The 22,882-nt window shown below is 39.2% G+C and overlaps 1 protein-coding gene across 3 annotated transcripts in view; it reads left to right on the top strand.

The window, feature by feature from the left end:
- kif6 (kinesin family member 6) overlaps positions 1 to 22,882 on the top strand; it is a 553,299-nt gene that overhangs the window by 400,859 nt on the left and 129,558 nt on the right. For all 3 annotated transcript variants that reach the window (XM_059982794.1, XM_059982793.1, XM_059982792.1), the window contains one exon: positions 15,362 to 15,412. In XM_059982794.1, the coding sequence (XP_059838777.1) occupies positions 15,362 to 15,412 (51 nt within the window). The remainder of the gene's footprint in view (positions 1 to 15,361; positions 15,413 to 22,882) is intronic.

Raw genomic sequence — 22,882 nt, 5'->3', positions numbered from 1 at the left:
GTTTGAGTGGGATTCTCAGCCGTTTGGGTTAGTTTAATGTGAATTGCTGCCTTCTGATTAGACTGACTCAGTAACTTCCAAATGAGTGTGACTGCTTGAACTCTTTTCTTACAGTCCCTCAGGCCCTGTTATTCAGTCACTCCTGAAGAGTCATCAGAACTGGATGAAGATATTTAGTTGTTAAGTTAAAACAGCTAGATTTTTCTTTCTCTTTTCCTGTCCAAATTACATTGTCTTTTCTTCATAAGCTTCAAACATCAAGGAATAATCAATGTTTCACATTAAAACCCTGCATCAGGACCCATTAGGATATTGTCTGATCTACTGAATTCCTCCAGTAGAATATTTATTGGTCCAGATCCCAGCATCTGCAGACTCTTGTGTTTCCACTGATTTTTTCACAAGTCTCTTTAAAAAATATACATCTTCATTGAAGCATCAGTCCTTAAGTGCTAAACCAGAATCTCAGTCTTGAAGAGTAGCTTAACCTCTGTACTGTTACAATAGAAGAAACCCATAATAAATCTCAGAAAGGTGCATGAGTGTATGAGCACTGACAAAGTGGCACCCATCTCCATTTCTGTGCCGGTAAACTGACTATTCAAATGGATGTGAGATCTGATAGCATTTTCTCGAACAGCAAGAAGTCAAAAGAACATTGCAATGGTTCCATTTGCTCCAGTCAGCAAATGTTGCCAACATTCATCATTCTATGAATACCTGTATTTCACTACCACTCAAGTTTTGTTAATTCATTCATCCTTATTGCCAATTGTTGAGCCACTTAACCTGAGGTGCCGATAACTTATCACTTTGCAATTTATTTTCTATGAGACACTTTATTTGAATGTCCACATATACCCTATCCAGTATGTGAACTGGATATTTTTTTTCTCTTAGCTTTATCATCATGACTTTTATTAAGCCATTTTCATGTTTTCTTTTCTGATAAAATGAAATTTATTCACTATGATGTGGAAATACTATCTTTTGTATAATCTTTCTCTACAGGTGTATAAATCTTGAAAATTAGTTAATCTTATTTATGATATTATTTATCAGACTAACATAATGTGTTGCTAGATCAGAGGTGACAGCTGATATTGTTTGCTCACCGTGATGGTGATTCCTCTTTCCATAGCACCGAGGCTAGGAAGACTGTGTTGATTGCTGTGCCCCATCTCCACTAATATGATGAATGATACCAAGGCTTCTCCTGTGGCAACAATTTCAGCCCTGGGCAAAAACCTCTGACTATCTGCATGATCAATGCCTCTCATCATCTTATACACCTCTATCAGGTCGCTTCTCATTCTCTGTCGTTCCAAGGAGAAAAGGCTGAATTCACTCAACCTGTTTTCATAAGGCATGCTCCCCAATCCAGGCAACGTCCTTGTAAATCTCCTCTGCACCCTTTCTATGGCTTCCACATCCTTAGGGAACTAAAAGAATAAATGAGCAATGCACACAAATGCTGGAGGAACCTAGCAAGTCAGGCAGTATCTGTTGAGGGGAATAAGCAGTTTAGTGCCAAGATCTGCTTTCTTATGCTGATTCCACTTACCTATGACTTTGGGAACACTAATGCAGTTGACTGTTAGCAGCCTTTTGAAATGGGCCAGTATTCTACCCAGTACAGTTGAATACTACAGATGCAATCCTTCAGCATTTTGTGAGTGTTGCTCAAGATTTTCAGCATCTGCAGGTTCTCTTGTGTTTATAATAGAATAAATGGAAATTTCAAATGGCAGATCGAATCATGATACATGGTCAAAAGCTATTTAAGCCTCGAAAGCTAGGAATTCCATTTAGCCTCAAAAGAATAGTAGTGATTCCATACTTTCTTTCCTTAATGATTGTTGATTAAAGGATGTTTATTTTCATATGCAGAAGTACATGTGTGCAAAGAAAAGGTGACTTACAGCCTCACAGGCACATAGCATCATATAATCCGCATTTGCAAGATAAATTGTACAGAATTTTGACAAGAATTAGAATTAGAAATAAGAAGTACACTTAAGTGCAAAGTGGTCAAAGTGTTGCAGAACTGTAGTGATTAGGGTTTTTTGGTTGGTTTATTAACTGAATGGTTGAAGGGAAATAGCTGTTCATGAAACTGGTGGTGTGCGATATAAAGCTTCTGTACAGGATGCAAAATATGGTTTGATCCAGATGGTGGGGATCTTTGATAATAGACGTTGTCTTCTTGAGGCAGCACCTCCTGGAGATACTACCAATGATGGAGAGGGATGTACATATGATATACTGGGCAGAGACTTTTACTCTCTGCAACTGCTTACCTTCCTGTACGTTCAATTGCCAGCTCAATGGTGAAGGGTGAATATTTGTAAACCAAACACAATTGAACACAATTAAGGAACACAATTTATTAGGTTCAAGATCGTTTATTGGGAAAGGGAATCAACTTCCTTTTGCTGATCATGCTTACTTATGACTTCAGGCACACTAATCATGTTGACAAATAACAGGCATTTGAAGTGACCTAGCAAATGCCAGTACAGTTGGACATTAGAGATACAATCCATTTTGGACTGCAAGGGACATAACTATCTGATCAGCAAGTAATTAAAGAGAATGAAAGAAGAGGCAGATGAATGGCATTAGGTGATAGATCACCAAGATCTCATGATCTTTTCCTTTGAAATCCCATATTTTCTGTCTGCTTCAAAGGCTACTTTTTTGTAATCTACATCAAGGGAATCACTGCATTTTTTGTGAATTAATGTGAAGTTTCAACTATTTTGTAATGCTTTGGTTGCAAAAAGCAATAAAAATCTGACTGCATATTAAATGAGATGTCAGTTATCTTTGACATACAAGGTACAATCACAACTGAACAACATCTTTGTTCTTGTTTTACATGTGTGGCATTTCATTCTCTCAGAACAATTACTTCAAAATTCCATGAATTTAAAATGGCAATTTAATGTTTTTTTCATGTTTCAGTGCTATAAGTTTATGAACTTTGAGCCCTTATTCCTTCTCAATTCTTCAAACTCCTTTGCCCAACCAATGGACTAATTGTTTTCAAGCACCTCAGATCCCATGCCTAAAGATGTCTATCAGCAATGCACATCAAGAATGGGAAAGCACAATCCGCAAAGACATCTTCTTCAGTTTATTTTGCCATCTTTTTTTTCTCTCCTACATTAGAGTGATAGAATTGCAGTTATACAGCATAAAAAAAATGTTGTTGGCCCATTCAATCCTTGAACTAGTCCCATGTGCCTGCATTTGTTTGATATCCCTCCAAATCTTTCCTATCCACGAACCTGTTCAAACGTTTTTAAATGTTGTAGTTATATCTGCCTCCACCACTTCCTCTAACAGCTTGTTTCATGTACCCACCACACTCAGTTTGAAAATGCTGTCCCTCAGGTTCCACTGAAATCTTTCCCTTATTCACCCTATCAATGTCCCTCATGATTTTATAAACCTCTATAAGGTCACTTCTTAACCTCCTACACTCCAGGGAAATATTGACACATCATTTTCCCATGAATTATCTTTAGTTTTCCTCACATTCTCTTATTTTCTCATCAGTACCTTTAGTCTTCCACCCAACACTCTTCATTGTCTTTTCTTCACCCATTCATTGCCACATCACTTGCACTTCATAAACCTGGTTCATTGGAGTTGTATGGCAGCACCCCAGGTTAACATGTACAGTCTTCTTCATCTTCCTCAGAACTTTCTCACTGTTGTCTGAGTGATATCCAAATTCTACTTGCCCATCATTGGAAGGATGTAGAGGTTTTGGAGAGTCTGTGGAAGAGGTTCTCCAGGATGCTGCCTGGATTAGAGTGCATGAACTATAATGAGAGGTTCGACATACTTAAACTATTTCCTCAGGAGTATCAGAGGCTGAAGACCAACATGACAGAGGGTTATAAAATTATTAGAGGCACGGGGTAAGTTGTATTTCTTTCTAGAATAGATGTGTCAAATACTAGAGTGCATAGCTTTAAGTTAAAGGTGTTTCTTTGTACACAATGTCGTTGGTGTCTGGAATTTGCTGCCAGGAGTAGTGATGAAAGCAAGCATTGCAATGCCATATAAGAGGTTTTCAGATGGGTACACATATCCGTGGAGAATGGAGGGATATAGTCCATGTTCAAGTAGTTCGGATTATTTGTAAATTGGCATTGTGGTTGGCAGTGACATGATGGATTATGGGATCTGTCCCTGTACTGTCCTATTCTGTGACCTACTGTATGTTCTCTGTATGTTTTGATGCTCATATTTACAGGAAATATAACCCAGGTTTCATGGTCACTACTCACTACTTCATCATTGTAATCCTGGTATCACTCTATTAAATTTATCCTGCATTCCTTTCAAGGCTAACCTATCTTCCTTGTGGTGTGGTGCTACAATTATTTGCATACACTCAGCCCTGTATAACAAATGCATTTTATGTCATATTTTGCCTGCCCAGCTTAATCACACCAGTCTCAATATAAAGCCTCCATTACATTTGCCTTCCTTTCTATCTATCAATAATATTTTACTGAAGACACAAGAGGCTGCAGGTGCTGGAATCCAGATGGTCTGAGGTTCCATGGCATTTTACTGGATTCATTATCTCTTTTTGGCAGTCCATTGTTTCTAGATTAATAAAGTATATTATTCAATCCCTTTTGGGTCAGTAATGCAAACATTTCTCTGAACTGGAGTTCATTATCTTTAGTACAGCTATCTACATGATCTATTAATATCTCTATAATATGTTTTCATCTCCACTGTTTGGAATGTTACTTAACTTTGTGTCTTGGATATGTAGGTTATTTTCCATCATCTAAGTTGTTGAGAAATACAGGCTAATAATAGTTCAAGAATTTTAACTATGGGTCCACAATTTCTAAATGTAAACGTTTAGTATCATTTGAAGCACAAGATGTAGAGTGATGATAAATTAACATTATCCCTTAAGAAGTTGATGAGGTTCTTCCTTCACATACACTTCCAGTGTACACTACAAAATAGATGAATTCGAGCCTTGGTCAGAGTGGGCAAGTGGGAACAATAGGGAGGTGTGCTACAGCTGCTATTGAATTGTGGCAATGGGAATAAGATCATCAGTTGGCTAAATAACTGTTGAGTTAGGGGCTGACTTCCAGTAGGAGAGGGGATAATTGATGTTGGGTGGGAAGTTACTGAGTTACGGGCTTTGGGCGAATGGGGTGATCATCAATTGGCTGGAATTTGATGAGTTGGAGTCTCATCACATGTGGGAGAAGGAATGATTATTGGCCAGTGGGAGTTCACCCAGTTGGGGCCTGATCACAGTGGGAGAGATGGTTAGTATGAAGTTGCTGAATCATAAACAGATTGCCTGTAGTGAAAGACTTTTTTAGAGGAGATGACTTTTAAAAGATGCTGTATGCCAAGAAAGCAGCAGTATTAAAGTGGATCAGTAACAACCAGCATCATGTACTGGAGAAATTCTCCTAATATCACTCTAATCAAGGCAGCACAAGATATCGTGTACTTTGGTTATTATTGTCAAATGTACTGAGGTACAGTGAAAAACATGCTTTGCATACCATCCATACAGATCATTTCAACAGTGAAATTGAGATACAAGGAAAAACAATAACAGAATGTAGAATAAGGTGTAACAGTTACAGAGAAACTTATACTTTACTTTCATTGCACCATTGGCATATGCAGATTGACAACAGGAAATGGTCAGTGGAGATTCCTGAATGATACATTCATCCTGGAAATCATCACAATTCTACTCAAGAATAAAATTTATCTTTAATATTAGGCTGCTGAATAAAAAGTCAGTGCCACTAAATTGGATTTCTAAGTTTTGGCCCCCTCCACAGATCTTTGTGGGAGTCACTGGTCATTTCCTGACATTTTGAATGACTGTTAGTGATTCCCTAATCCTTACCTCTTGCGATTCAGCTAATTTTCTGAGACCAAGACAAAAACATGCCTTCAGTTGCTACTTCACCAGTATGCTACAAGAGACATTATCCAATGACCCTGGAGGTCCACAGAAATAATATCCACTGACTCACCTTTGTCTATCCTGCCTGTTATTTTGTCAAAGAATTCCAACAGTCTTGTTATGCAAGGTTTCACCTTAAGGAAACCATGCTGACTTCGGCCAACTTTATCATGTGCCTCTGAGTACCCTGAAACCTCATCCTTAATAATGGATTTTTTGAAAGATCATGACTAACGTCTCCACAATCTCTTCAGCTACCCCTTTCAGAACCCTGGGGTGTAGTCCATCTGGACCAGGTGATTTATCTACCTTCAGACCTTTCAGCTTGCTAAGCACCTTCTTAGTAAAGGCAACTACACTCACTTCTGCCCTGTGGTATTTTCGAATTTCCAGCATACTGCCTTCTACAGAGAAAACTGGCTAAAATACTTCATGTTCATCTGCCATTTCTTTGTTTCCCATTACTACCTCTCCAGCTTCATTTTCTAGCAGTCCAATATCCACTCTTGACTTGTTTTTACTCGTTATATACCTGAAAAAAATCTTTTGGTATCCTCCTTGATATTATTGGCGAGCCTACCTTCACATTTCCTCTTTTCTCTCCTTATCATTTTGTTAGTTGTGTTCTGTTGATTTTTAAAAGTTTCCCAATCCTCTAACTTCCCGCAAGTTTTTTGCTATATTATATGCCCCCACTTTAATCATCCAGTTTCAATCAGGTTCATTGGCTATGATAAGTTCTATCTGCACATGTGCTAATGTTTGAAGTTGCTGTCAGCTTTATAGAGTGATGGTAATGCATGTTGACTCTCATTATAGCAATATACACCAGTTTGTAATGTTCTTTATTAAAGCCTAGTTTTAAATTATGAAGCCTCAATGATTCATGTTAACACCATTAACTAAAAACACACTTAATTGGCAGATAACCCTGAAACAGCAGACAATACATTTCTTCTTTATTCAACAGAGCATTGATTAGAATCTTTAACAATAAAGTGTGCAGACTGCTTTCTTTCTGTCTCCCTAAATATTGCACAGCACTCTTTAATTTATTTTCATCAGAATATAAGGTCACCATTTACTGCTTGAGCAAAGATCATTGGTTGGTCAGTTTGGAATTTATGGCACCAAATCAGAAACTTCATTCAGAAATGGGATGTAATAGTCTAAGATTCAGAAACTAGCTACTCACTTGGAAATTCAACTAATCATGTCCCCATGAAGTAATTCAATTTTTATGAGGCCAAGTTTAATGACAGATAATTCAGTTGAAGACTGTCATCTCTGGATCAGTGTAATATGAGGCAGACATTCATCTTCTATGGAAATATTTACTTGTGTGCTTAATAAGCTTTTCTGTACTGACTCTTATGACTCCCAGCTGTAAGACTATCGTGAATAGTTCAATATGCCACAGCTCCACAACTAACTGTCGCCATTATTCGTGCAAAACATCCATGTAGACTGGACAATACCTTACATTCAGTAGTGCCTGATGGCACATTTATTGCCTGCCTTACATCTTTTCCAATCCACTTGTATATCTTTGAGTTAACTAGTACTGTACAGTGCTGTTGCAAAAACAACTTACTGTGAACTATGGTTAATAGTGTTTTACTATCAGTTAACTTGTGACAAGTGTGAGGTGCTGCATCTTAGTTATTTTAACCAGGGCAAGATTTACGCAATAAATGATAGGGATCCTGGAAAGTGTCACAGAACAGAGAATATACCAAGGTACATTATTCCCTGAAAGTGAAGATGTATGTAGACAGAATGGTGAGAAGACGTTTGGCATGCTTGCTTACAAGAGTTAGGGCATCATATTATAGCCTTACAAAATATTGGTGAAGCTGCACTTGGAATACTATGTGCAGTTCTGGTCACCTGGGCATGGAGAATATCATTAATGCAAGGAAGGGTGCAAACAAGGGTACTGGAAATCGAATGCTAAAATTATGAGGAGAGACTGGATAGGCTAAGGCTTTTTCCAGCTGTACAGGAGGATGAGGGGTGACATTATGGAAATTTATAAAATCATGAGGGGCATAGCTAAGGTGCTGTAGAGATTGATGATGAATCTTTTTTTTACCACATTGGGGTGTCTAAAGCTTATGCAAAGGTTTAAGGTGAGAGAGGGAATAATTGAAAAGAGACTTGCAGGCAACAATTTTAGACGCACTCTGGATGCGTGGAAAGAGTTGCTAGATGAAATGGTGGAGGTGCATAGGATTACAATTTTTTGAAGTCTTTTAGGCAGGTTCATTTATAGGAAAAGTTAAGAGTGATGTGGGCTAAAGAAAAACGTGACTACCTCAATCAGACAACTAGGCCAAATGAGCTGTTTGCTTGCACTACGACTAAGTGAAGATGCAGAAAGAGTAAGAAAGTGAGTGTACACAGCAATGGACTAAAGTTCAAGGATTTAAGAAGATAGATAGAGAGAAACTATTTCCTTTGATTGGAAGTTCTAGAAAATAATGCAAAATGCTTGGAATTATAACTTAGCCATTCAGGATGGACATTAGAAGCCAATTCTTCACGCTGTGGCCAGGAGATATCTGTCTCCAGACTTCAAACAAGTTGAGACTGCTTTGAGTGGAAAGGGAGAAGAATGGTGTTGATTAAAAACTTATCAAATGATTTTTTCCTTGAGGTGGAAACTATAGAACTAAGGTGTGTAGAAGACATATAGTGTTAAGATGAGATGATTGATGCAGATGCAATTTCAGCATTTAAAGGCATTTGGTCATGTAATTGAATAGGAAAGGAATAGATGGATGTAGTCCTAATTCAAGCAAATAGGTTTCGTGTAGATAGGTCTCATGGTTGGCATGTGTGAGGTGTATGGGCTGCTTCTATGCGGTATGATTCTACAATTTTAATTTACAGTTCAGTTGTGATCGAATTAAATATTAGAACAAGCTTGAGGTGTTGAATTGTTAAGTTCTGTTCATTGTGGACAGAAATACAAACAGCTAAGGGCCATCCAGCCATTCAGTCATGCTCTGACATTCATCAACTTTGACACCCTATCTTCACATCTCTTAATTCCTTTGGTGCCAAAACTCCCATCACTCAGTGTTGAATGTGCTCAGCAACTGAGCATCCACTGCTTTCTGGAGAAGGGAATTACAAAGGGTTGTAACCTTCAAGTAAAGGAAACCCCCATATCAGTCCCAGAAGGTCAACCTCTCATTCTAAACCATGCCTCCTAGTTAGAGTCATAGAGCAATACAGCATTAAAATAGGCCCTTCAGCCCAATTTGTCCTTGCCAATTAATGTGTCCACCTAAGTTGGTTTCATTTTCTTGTGTTTGACCAATAAGTCTCTGAACCATCCCTTTCTCTGCACATATCCACTTGTCTTTTAAATGCATCCGAGGAAACAGCCCCTCCATCAGCCCCTCTCAGAGCCTTGAATGTTTCAATGAAATCACTTCCTATTCTTCTATGCATCAATGATAGTTTCGCTTTTTGGACGACCCTCCTATTCTAGAAATCAAACTGACTGATCTATGCTGCACAAGCTAAACCAGGTTGCTCTAGCCTTAAGTTTGGAGAACAAACTTTAGATAGCTTTCCAGGTATGTTCTCAACAAAATCCTTTAAAATGTTTAGCAACACCAGAAGAAACTGCAGAGAGTTGTGACCATAGCTCACCATGTAATGGAACTAGCTTCCCTGTTATGGATTCTTCCTGCTACCTTGGTAAATCAGACTGCATAATTAAAGACCTTACCCAGTCTGGACATTCTCTCTTCTCCGCACTCCATAGGGGAGGACATATAGAAGTGTGGAAACATGTACTAGCAAGCTCAAGATCAGCTTCTATCCTGCTGTTATAAAACTATTGAAAAGCCCAATAATATGATAAGATTGATTCTTGACCTCACAGTCTACCTTGTTATGGCCTTACATTTTATTGATTACCTGCACTGCACTTTCTCTATAGCTGTTACACTTAATTCTACACTCTGTTATTTTTTTCTCCTTACTACCTTGGTACAGCTGTTGTAATTAAATGATCTGTATGGATAGCATGCAAACCAAGTTTTTTTACTGTACCTCAGTGCATGTGACAATAATAATTAACCTATTTACCAGTTTGTGAATTTAACTCTTATAGTCCAACCCCATTGTGAAAGAAAAAAATATCATCTGCCATACTTGCCAAATGTTTACTTTACCATTTAGAGGAACAACTGAGGAGCAGATCGAGGCAAATTTTGGAAAGATGCAAAAATAACAGGGTTGTTCTCATAGGTGACTTCAACTTCCACAATATTGATTGACATTCCTTAGTACAAAAGTTTTAGATGGGATGTGTCCAAGAAGCATCTTGACGCCAAATGAAGAGGGGCTGACTGGAGGAGAGTCATGCTGAATCTGATACTGGGCAATGAACGTGATCTGGTGTAGATCTCTCTGTAGGTCAGCATTTCGGGGACAGAGACTACGACTCCCTGAATTATGGTGCTACTAGGCAAGAAATTGGGAGAGTAAATTGGGAACAGGTGTGCTCTGAGAAATACACAACAGAAATGTGGAGGTTGTTTATGGAGCACTTAAATGGGATTTTGGATCAGTTTGTCCCATTGAGGCAGGGAAAGGAACCGTGGTTGATGTGGAACATGTAGTTGAAGAGGAGGAAAGAAGCTTACTTAAAGTTTAGGAAGCAGGAATCAGACGGGGTTCTAAAGTTACAAGCTATCTGGGAAGGAACTTAAGATGGGATTTAGGAGAACTAGAATGGAACATGAGAAGGCCTTGGCAAGTAGGATTAAGGAAAACCCTAAGGTGTTCTACATGTATATGGTGAACAGTCGGATTACTAGAGAGAAAGAAGGACTAATCAGGGATAGTAGAGGAAATATGTGTTGGAGTTGGAGGAAGTAGAGGAGGTCTTTAGTCATACTTTGCTTCAATATATACCAGTGAGAGGGACCTTGACTGCGATGACTGGCTGATATGCTGGGAGATGTCAGTGTTAAGAAAGAGAATATGTTGGAACCTTTGTAAAGCATTAGGATACATAAGCCACCAGTGAAATATACACCAGGTTACTATGGGAATGGAGAAAAAAGATTACTGCATCTTTGGCTATGATTTTTGCGTCCTCGCTAGTCATAGAATTAGTACCTGAAGATGGGAAGTTAGAAAATGTTAATCCTTTGTTCAAGAAAGCTAATAGGGATAATTCTAAGAATTATAGAACAGTGAGTCTCACGTTAGTGCAGGGCAAACTATTGGAAAGGAATCTTAGAGACTGGAATTATGAATATTTGAAGAAGCATAGTCTGATTATGGATAGTCAATATGGCTTTGTGAGGGGCAGGCCATACCTCACGAGCCTGATTGAATTCTTTAAGAAAGTGACAAAACAAATTATGGAGGTAGAGTAGTGGATGTGGTGTATATGGATTTTAGTAAAGTATTTGACAAGGTGCCCGTGGTGGGCTCCTTCAGAAGGTCAGGTGGCATGGGATCCAGTGAAATTTGGCTATGTTAACTTTCAGAAGAATCCAGAGGATGGTAGTAGATGAAGCATATTCTTCCTGCAGGTTGGTGACGACTAGTGTCCTGCAGGTATCTGTTCTGGGACCCCATATTCTTCATGATTTTTGTAAAAGACTTTGATGAGGAAGTGGGAAGGTGGGTTTGAAGAAGACATGAAGGTAGGTCATGTTGTGGATAGTCTACAAGGTTGTCATTGTTACAACTGGACATTTCATAGGATGCATAGCTGGGCTGAAATTGACAGATGGAGTTCAATCCAGAAAAATGTAAATTGATACACTTTGGAAGTTTGAATTTGAAGGCAGAGTACAAGGTTAGTAGCATGATTCTTAGCAGTACAAGGAACAGTTGGATCTTGGGATCCATGTCCGTAGATCCCTCAAAGTTGCCACATGAATTGATAGGGTTGTTCAGAAGGTGTACGAAGTGTTGGTCTTCATTAGTCAAGTAATTATGTTCAAGAGCCATGAGGTAATGTGGCAGCCCTATAAAATTCTGGTTAGATAACACGTGGAGTATTTGTGTTCAGTTCTGTTTGCCTCATTTTGAGAATGATGTGGAAGATTTGGAGAAGATGCAATGAAGATTTACCAGAATGCCGCCTGGGTTAGAGAGCATGTAATATGAAGTTAGGTTGCGTGAACTAGAAATATCCTCTTTAAGGTTATTTTAAGGCATAATTTTAAAGTAATTCAAGGAAAATTTAGGACGAATGTGAGAGGTAGGATCTTTGCACATAGAGAGGTGTGCACGTGGATCGCATCGCCAGAGGTGTAGCTAAAGGCAGATATACTAGGGAAATTTAATAGACTCTCAGATCAACACATGGATATCAGAAAAATGAAGGGCTATGTAGGAGGGAAGGGTAGATTGATCTTACTGTAGGTTAAGAGATTGGTGCAATATACTGCACTGAAAGGCCTATGCTGTGCTATACTGCCCTATGTTCTTTGTTCTAACTTTCACAAAATCCCATCTATACCAGTATTTACTGGTTTATCCCCATTAAAACACAGTCTGTTTTACAACTTTTCCTCTCATTATGAATAACTTTACATTTTTCCACACTGTACTCCATGAATTTACCATATCACGAGCATGATTTAAATTGTCGACATTAGGGAATTCTCAGATTTCTAGCTCTGCAACAGATTGTTCACTGTCAACCTGAAAAGTAGCTGGTTAATCCAATAATGTTTCATAAATTGTTGACAACTTGTAGAAATTAGTTGCTAAACTAAATTTTGTTTCTCTCAGACATTAGCTTTTGGCTTTCCCATTTCCTGTACACACCAGATGTTGGCTCATAACCACCAGATTTTAACGTTACATATTTTTCCTTTCATTTCAGTTCTGAGTATTTCATTCCTCTCAAAAAAAACACAAAGATGCACCATAAGGGTCTACAATGTACCTAATCTTAGCCCACTCCTCTACTCACTTTACACCTATGACTGTGGCTAGGCACAGTTCAAACACCATCTATAAATTAGCTGATGATACAACTATTGTTGGCAGAATTTCAGATAGTGATGAGTTGTAAACTTAGTCAGCTCCATCATGAGCACTAGCTTCCATATAGCTCTCTCTATCTCTCCCCCACAGCCCCCTACCACCTCTCCGTTTCCTTCTCCCCTGCATTGACTACCCAAGGCTGGGCATTGAAAGATTCTTCCCATGTACAAGCATGCAGTTATTACGGACAAGGTTGGTCTAAGGACATGCAGTTACTCGCTATTATAAACATTTATACTCAGAAAGCCTTAAACCTTTACTTATCTGGACCATCAGGGTTTGATTTTTAAGAACATTCTGTAACAGAGATGAATAATGGCCAGATTCTGACCCTAAAGTTGCAACTACTTTCATAATTCATAACCAATATGCAGTTTGTTGCAATATACTACTCTTAGGACAAAGAATTTTCATAAAGATGAGGACAATATTTATTAACTATCATCAAACAAATGAATTATTAATGGTTCAGAATTCTAAACACAAAATTGTTTCTAATTCAGTGGATTCATAGGACCAGAAGCACATCTTTTAAAAGCTTAAGAGACATTTGGTAGGATCCATTTACCGTCGTACAAAAGAAGGAAGGTCCACTAGTATTTTAAGAATTTTCTTTTCTGTATTTTATGAAGGTTTATCTTAATGTTCTATATTTTTGGTCAGGAAGAAGTCTTGAAAATTTGTTTAAAGCTAAATAATTAAGAAATGTTTCAAACTATTACATAACTATCTAGTAGTTTGACAATTTCCAAATAACTTGTTATTGACCTGAAATGTTTCTCCAAAGATGCTGCTTGACCTGTGAAGAATTTTCTGACATGTTGTATATTATTTCAGCTTTTCAGCATCTACAGTATTATATTTTTGGAATAGTTACTTTGTACTTTGTGACTCATATCCCAAGTCCTCAAGATTTGGTAGAACACTCTGCTCTTGCCTGGATGAGTACAGCTCCAACAAGGCACACACTGCCTTGGCTTGGGATTACGGTGCTATTTCTTCACTGCTGGTTCATAATCTTACTGTCCAACAGCTCCTCAAGGCCAATTAGGCTCCTCTTCATCATGAAAATGACATTGATTATTCATCCTCTTTATGTCCTCATAACTTCAGAAATCTCTTCTATAAACCTATAAAGTTACTTCTCAGCCTCTTGTGTTCCAGTGAGAATAAACCCTGCCTATACCATCTACCCAAAAACATTAAACCTGCGTTCCAGGCAACTTTCTGATAAATCTCTCCTGCATTCTGTCTATTGTTACTACATCTTTCCTAAGGACCAGAATTGTACACAATACTCCAGCTATTCATGTTACTTTAAGCAAAATGTCTGGATATTTGCAACTAAGGATTGTTTAAAGTGACAAGATAAGCTAATAACACATTTAAAGTATACACAGGATTCAAATTTTACAAAAAGAGGGAAAAGTGTAGAAACTAGGAATTTTTGTTTGATCTCCATAAATTGGTGGTTAGAGACCTTATCTAGAGTATTATGTTCAATGCTGTTTTCTCCATGACTGAATCTGATGAACTTAGTATGATTAGGTTAGAGATCTGTGCTTGAGCATCTACATAACATTCAGTTGTAAATGAAACTAAGTTTCTGCTTCACATGAATGAACACAGTTGCATTGACTGAGCTTGCATTCCAAGCGTAAGAATCGTGAATTCCACTTGTTAAAGCAATCTGTTAAAATAATGAATTAAATGTTCTAAAATCAGAATCAGGTTTAACATTACTGGCATATGCCCTTAAATTTCTTAACTTAGTCACAGCAGTACAATGCAATACATGATAATATAGAAAAAGACAAATAAGTAAATCATTTACAGTATATATATGTGTGAAATTAAGTTAAAAACAGTGCAAAAACAGAAATAATATAAAAAAGTGAAGTAGTGTTCATGGGTTCAATGTCCATTTAGGATCAGATGGCAGAGGGGAAGATGCTGTTCCTCAATTGTTGAGTGTGTGCTTTCAGGCTCCTGTACTGGTAGCAATGAGAAGCAGGCATTTCCTGGGTGATGGGAGTCCTTAATAATGGATGCTGCCTTTCTGAGGCACCGCTCCTTGAAGATGTCTTGGATACTATGGAGGCTAGTACCCAAGATGGAAATGAATAATTTTTACAATTTTCACAATTTTCTGTAGCTTCTTTCTCATATTTTGTAGATCTTGTTCTCATTTGCCTCTGCTCATCTGAAACTAATTATTAGTATGCCACTTGATAGTAAGAATATAATATACATCCTGGTACATGTCTGAGACCATCTTGTTAAATGGAGATGGTTACAGTTACTGCAAATATCAAGTTTGAATTTCTTATTCTTTTGCAGACCAATTGAAAAGTCAACTGGAACAGAGAAGGATGCAAAGGGCTGCCAGTAGTAAGTAAAGAAATAGATTTGTTCAAATTCAGCATCGGTCAATTATATAAATAAAACAAAAATATAGACTTAGAAAGAATGAATAGCAAAATTTATTAACTACAATATCTACAGATGTTGGAGATGACCAAAAATGTTGAGCATGTAACTGGGTTGTGTTATCTGTTTGTTCATCAGTTTACATTATTATTTAGAACTTAGTGAGATGAACCCCATTTCCCAGAGTGAGATCTTAAAGTCTGTGGGTATGCATATATACTTGGTACAGGAAATATGTTGTAAAGTTTGTCATAGGGTTGACTCGGTTTCAATGTTCTATGTCGAGATGGTTCAACAGACTTTCTGGTAACAACCCTTAATACCTTAGAAATAACTTACTTCTTAGAGCATGCTATTTATGTGCCATCCATCAGTCAGGCAGTTCTAGATCAGTGTATTTATATGGAGTCATTGAGATAATAATGTCTTAAGGCACTTCAATAGGAGCATTATCAGATTAAATTTTACACCTGACTATATAAACCAGGAGAATTGGACTAATTGCTTTTGCATTGACCAGAACCGAGCAAATAGGCCAAAAGAATTCCTTCAATGCTGTAGCCAAAGAAAGTCCTTAAATACTGTAGCTTTTCTTCACTTTTGCTCACCTGTTGTTCAATATCGGTCCTCTCAGCATTTGCCCAAGCTTCTTAAGGCTGAGAATATAGGAAGCATAGAAGAGAAATTGTGTCCAGCATGTTGGAAATCCTGAGCAGCACACACAGAAAATGCTGGAGGAACTCAGCGGGTTAGGCAGCATCTATGGAAAGGAATAAATAGTCACTGTTTCAGGCTGCAACCCTTCATCAGAACTGGAAAGGAAGAAGCCAGAATAAGAAGGTGGGGGGGAAGCTAGAAGATGATAGGTGAAGCCAGGTGGGTGGGGGATGGAGGAATGAAGTAAGAAGCTGGGCAATGATAAGTGAAGAAGATAAATGGCTAGAGAAGAAAGAATCCGATCGAAGAAGAGAATGGACCATGGGAGAATGGGAAGCAGAAGGGGACTATGAGGATGTTTAGATAGTTGAGGAAAAGAATTAAGGGGGGGGACAGAGTGGGGAACTGAAGAAGACTAAAGGGAGGGGAAATAGTTACAGGAAGCTGGAGAGCTCTATGTTCATGCCCTCAGTTTAGAAGCTGTCCTGATGGAATATGGGGTGTTGCTCGTTCAACCTGAGAGTGGCCGCACTGTGGCAGTAGACGAGGCCGTGGACTGAAATGTCAGAATAGAACTGGGGATTGGAATTAAAATAGTTGGCCACCAGGAAATCCTGCATTTTGTGGATGCAGTGAAGGTGCTCGTCAAAGCAGTCCACAGTTTACGTTGGGTCTCTCCAATGCAGATGAAGCCGCATTGGGAGCACTGGGTATAATAGACGACCCCCAACAGATTCTCAGATGAAATGTTGACTCACCTGGAAGGACAGTTTGGGGTCCTGAATGGAGGAAAGGGAGGAGGTGAATGGAAAGGTGTGACACTTCTTCTGCATGGAGGGTTAAGTGCCAGGAAGGAGATTAGAGGAGAGGGACAAATGGGCAAGGCATTCATGGTGGCACAAATCCCTGTAGAGAGAGTATGTGGGGGGGGGGGGGAGTTGGTTAAAGGTGTGTTTGTTGGTAGGTTCCTGTTGAAGATGAGGGTCATTGTGGAGAATAATGTGCTGGATGGGGTGGTAAGTTGAGGACAAGAGAAACTCTATTCTAGATGGCGTGAGGGAATTGAAGGAGATGCAGGTGAGGGCAGCATAAATGGTGGAACAAGGGAATGACAGACTAGGTCTGCCGCAAGGAATCTTTCCTTTCTCCCACCCCAGTAGCCTTGTAATTCTCATTACTCTGTCTGTGCTGAGGTCATGCTTACCAAATGCGTGTGCTCAGGGTGGGCTTAGTGAAAGAATTCATTATGGAGGATAGGGTCAAGTGCTGGCCTCTGAAAAATTGTTCAGGCTTATGTTAACAACTTCCCCACACCCCAGCATTCCAAAGAATGGACTGTCCCTTCCACCGAGTGTGAGAGGATTGATGATATATCTGTCTTTTTGGGTAAGTGAAGAGAGAAAGAGAGTGTGGTAAGGTGTATTACTTTCACACCGGTTTGGATCTGTAGTCCTAAAGGTCTAATGCTACATATTTGTGTTTTTCATTTTTGCTATATCGTCATTTTGCTTTTCACTGTAAAGACTTTTGCACTTTTACACCTTTTGGCACACAATAGATATGTTTGCATCAAATGTGTGATTGTGGCCTGTGGTCTGATTTATTAAAGTCCACACCTTCATAAGGGCACAGGACCCTCACCAAAACCTGATGGTGTGACAAAGGGAAACTTAATTCATTGAAGATTGAGGATGTCTCTGATGTCATGGAGAGGAAAGCCTCATCCTGGCTGCACAAGTTGATAAGGTAGTAAGCAGGGCATATGACGTGTTTGCCTTTATTAATCAATGTAGTGAGTTCAGAGTCAGGGAGACACAACAATACATCTCTGATTAGGCCACATCTTAAAGGATGGGGAGGCTTTGGATAGAATGCAGAAGAGGTTTGTCAGGATAATACCTGGATTAGAGAGCATGTGCACTGAGAAGAGATTTGACAGACTTAGGTTGTTTTCTCTGGAAAGGCAGAAGCTAAGAGGAGATCAAATAAAAGTTTGTAAGATTACAAAGGTATAGACAGTGTAGACATCTGGTATAAGGGCTGAAATATCTAATACTAGATGGCATGCATTTAAGATGAGAGGGAAAACTTGAAAAAGATGGACAGAGCAAGTTCTTTTACACAGGCCAGGTGGTTACCTGGAATGCGCTGTCAGTGGTGGGAGTGCAGACAAATACGATAGAAGCACTTAAGAGACTCTGAGACAGGCACAGGAATATGCAGAGAATAGTAGAATATGGACTGCTTCACTTAGTTTGGCACATCATTGTGGACATCCTGTGCTACAGTCTTCTGTGTTCTATGTTCATTCTGGGCCCTTGATGAGAATGTATCATAAATTATGGACAAACAGATTGGCACAAAAATACCGACAGCCAGAAAATTCTCAGCAGGTTTAAAATAATGGTGCGTTCCAGCTGACCACATTTTCTGATCATCCTGTTCCTATGTAGTGATGTACAGAAAGCATCCCACTGTGCTTTCCTTAAATTAAAAGAAAACATTAGATTTCCATTTTACTGATGACTATAGCCTTATCATCTGAAATGAATTATTCTATCACCTTAGTTTTATCAGGCAGCTGCCTGGCATGAGCTTGAACTTCTTTGAGCAGATTCCAGTCATCGCTCGGCCTTCTGAAACCAATGTTTCTCATTCTTTTGGAATTGGATAACTAGCACTGGGAGCGCTGATTAGAATCAGATCTCTGGTGCCTGTGCTCTGTAGAGCTACTGGTATGAAGTGCATTTGCAATCAACCCATTATTGGTTCAGTGTGCGAGTAGAAATTAGAAAAGCATGTAGGTAAAGCAGACTTCCATCACTTTTCCCAAATGGAGATAACAATCAGATTAGCTGACAGATGCCAAAATATTTCAGACTTGTAGCAATTGGATTAGCACATTGGTGAAATATGTTGGGATCTGCCAACTAAACTCATAGGTCTTGATCTGAGCATGATCCAAAATAAGGTTGTAAAGAATGGGGTAATACAGAAAGTGTTCTGGAGGTCAGGTAGTCTCCATGGAGGGAGAAACAGTTAACATTTCAGATCAGTGATCCTGCATTAGAATGTAAAGGATGATCTTAGACAATTGAAATCACACAGTGTATGACCAGTGTCATTATTTGCACAAGACTCCCCAATTTTTCATCATTTTAGGCCACGTGCTTTCTTTGCAACTTTTTTAAAATCTTGTAGTTAATTCAGAATCTGAATCAGGTTTAATATCACCAGCATTATGTGAAATTTGTTAACTTTGCAGCAGCAGTACAATGCAATAAATGATAAATATAGAAAAATACTGAATTACAAAAAGTATACAGTACATATGTATATTAAATAGACAAGTTACAGTAAATAGTGCAAAAAAGCATAAATAAATAAAAAGCAAGTAGTGAGGTATCTATTTAGAAATCCTATGGCAGAGAGGAAGAAGCTGTTCCTGAATTGCTGTGTGTGTGTCATCAGGCTTCTGTATCCCTTTCCTGCATTCAGAAGAGGTTATTTGAATTAGATAGCCACCAAGCATGCTGATTTTTTTCTCCATTCTTTGGAAGAGTTGAGTAAGTTTAATTCAGTTGTTATATATTGCTATATTGATGATTTGGTAATAGTTAAGGAGTGGTGTCAAAACTTGAAGATAATACCAGAATCAAAAATATTCTCAGTTCTTCAGAAGAGCAAGAGAAATGACAGGAAGATAGTGATAAGAGGGGAAAATTACCCAAGACTTGGCAGATTCCATTCTTTGTTAGATTGTGAGATAATTATATTTCAGTAAACATTAGAAACAGAAGTATATCCACTGATATTTATGGATAATGCCCTACCTTGTCCACTTTTATATCCAATCCCGCACCTACTGATTTCATTGGTGCTAAAGAAGCTTATTTGTTGATTAAATCAATGTCTAAACTTCTGCAGCCAGCTGAAGCAGATTCACAGACCCTTATGGAAAGAAATTTCTTGTCATTTCAGTCTTATTGGCTGATTCAATAACCTATGGCTATGATTTCCAAGTCAAGTCAAAGTGAATTTATTGCCAAAATTCATATATATCACCATACACTAGTTTGAGATTCATTTTCTTGCTGGCATTTACAGGAAAATGAGCACCACAGTAGTGCAGAAGTTACCCTGATGCTGTTACAGCTCAGGGCATTCCGAAGTTTGGAGTTCAGTTCCAGCAATATTCTGTAAGGAATTTGTACAATCTTCCCGTTGAAAGCATGGATTTTCCCCAGGTGCTCTGGTTTCCTCCCATAGTCCAAAGATACCAGTTAGTAGACTAACTGGTCATTTAAATTGTCCTGTAGTTAGGTCAGGGTTGATCTGGTTTGTTTAGCATTGCTGGGGCGGCATGGCTCAAAAGGGACGGAAGAGCCTACTCTGTGCTGTATCGCTAAATAAAGTCAAGTCACTTTTATTGTCATTTCCACCGTAACTGCTGGTACAGTACATAGTAAAAATGAGACAATGTTTTTCAGGACCATGGTGTTACATGACACAGTACAAAAACTAGACTGAACTATGTAAAAAACAACACAGAGAAAAAAAACAACTACTCTGGACTACAGACCTACCCAGGACTGCATAGAGTGCACAAAACAGTGCAGGCATTACAATAAATAATAAACAGGACAATAGGGCAGTAAGGTGTCAGTCCAGGCTCTGGGTATTGAGGAGTCTGATAGCTTGGGGGAAGAAACTGTTACATAGTCTGATCGTGAGAGTCCGAATGCTTCGGTGCCTTTTTCCAGATGGCAGGAGGGAGAAGAGTTTGTATGAGGGGTGTGTGGGGTCCTTCATAATGCCATTTGCTTTGCAGGTGCAGTGTGTAGTGTAAACGTCCATAATGATGGGAAGAGAGACCCCGATGATCTTCTCAGCTGACCTCACTATCCGCTGCAGTGTCTTGCGATCTGAGATGGTGCAATTTCTGAACCAGGCAGTGATGAAGCTGCTCAGGATGCTCTCAATACAACCCCTGTAGAACGTGATGAGGAAGGGGGAGGGGGGGGGGAGATGGACTTTCCTCAGCCTTAAAATGAAATAAATAGAATTTAAGAAAAACTATAAACATAAACAAAAAAGTGCAGAAGTACATAACTAAATAAAGAATACTGAGAACATAAATTGCAAAGTCCTTGAAATTGAATTTGCATATTGTGAAATTGGTTCAGAGTTGAGGTGAGTGAAGTTATCCAATTTGGTTAAGGAGATCTGATGAATTTAGGGTGAATCTGGTGGTGTGCGACTTAAAGCTCCTTTACCACCTGGCAAATGGTAACAAAATGAGAGCATGGCCTGGACAGAAAACATAGAAAACCTAAAGCACAATACAGGCACTTCAGACCACAATGCTGTGCCAAACACGTACTTACTTTGGAAGTTACCTAGGGTTACCCATAGCCCTAAGCCCAAGTTGCTCTAAGTCCTCATTTTTCTATGCTCCATGTACCTATCCAGGAGTCTCTTTAAAGATCCTATCATATCCGCCTCCACCACCGTCGCCGGCAGCCTATTCCACGCACTCACCACCCTCTGTGTAAAAAACTTGATCCTGACATTTCCTCTGTGCTTACTTCCAAGCACCTTAAAACTGTACAAACAAGCTGGAGGAACGCAGCAGGTCAGGCAGCATCCGTGGAAACGAACAGTCAACGTTTCAGGCCGAGACCCTTCGTCAGGACTGAAGAGGGAGGGGGAAAGGGCCCTATAAAGAAGGTGGGGGGGGGAGGGTGGGAAGGAGAAGGCTGGTGGGTGTCAGGTTAAAAACCAATCAGAGGAAAGATCAAGGGGTGGGGGAGGGGAAGCAGGGAGGGGAAGCAGGGAGGGGATAGGCAGGAAAGGTGAAGAAAGAATGTGAGGACTGTGCAATAAAAGAAGGCAGAATCATGAGAGAGGTGATAAGCAGCTGGAAGAAAAGGCAGAGTGAAACTGGAATGGGGGAAGGGAGAGGGAGGGAATTACTGTACGTTGGAGAATTCAATGTTCATGCCAAGGGGCTGGAGACTACCCAGCGAGTATATGAGGTGTTGCTCCTCCAACCTGAGTTTGGCCTCATCATGGCAGTAGAGGAGGCCATGTATGGACAGATCCGAATGGGAATGTGAAGCAAAGTTGAAGTGGGTGGCAACCAGGAGATCCTGTCTGTTGTGCCGGACGGAGCGGAGGTGCTCGACAAAGCAATCCCCTAATATGCATTGGGTCTTGCCGATGTAGAGGAGAATGCACCGGGAGCACCGGATGCATCTTGGGCCATATCCAAATCTGGTGATAGTGAGGTGGTGAGATGAAGCAAAAATGGAAAGTGATAGGTGAATCCAAGTGATAAGTGGTTAGGTGGTGGAAGGAAGGGAAGGGAAACTGACAGGCTGGGAGGTGACGGATGGAAGTCTATGAAAAGTGGAGTGGAACCAAGTAATGGAGGGATTGTGCACAGATGGGTACAACAGGGGAGAGGGGATTGGAAACCCAATTGGAGCTGTGTGTTTTGCTCTAGAAGTCTCCATTCTGATTCTAGATTCTAAGAAGTTGCATTAATTATACAATGAATTGAAGTGTTCTTGATACTGTAGAGATGCAGAGGACATTAGGGTACAATGACAGAATATTAATAGGTAATTAACATATTTATGAGGCTATATAAATATTCTGGTAGAATTCAAGATTTTAACTCAGTTTATTTATAACAGGCATGGGGGTCATTAAGACCATGATATTAATGAAATGTAATAAAAATGCTAATAATATGTGTAAGATTGCAGA

The sequence above is a fragment of the Hypanus sabinus genome, chromosome 10, assembly GCF_030144855.1.
Source record: "Hypanus sabinus isolate sHypSab1 chromosome 10, sHypSab1.hap1, whole genome shotgun sequence".
Taxonomy (NCBI): domain Eukaryota; kingdom Metazoa; phylum Chordata; class Chondrichthyes; order Myliobatiformes; family Dasyatidae; genus Hypanus; species Hypanus sabinus.
The sequence above is the reverse complement of the archived record's forward strand: the minus strand, read 5'-3'. Positions and strand labels throughout refer to the sequence as shown.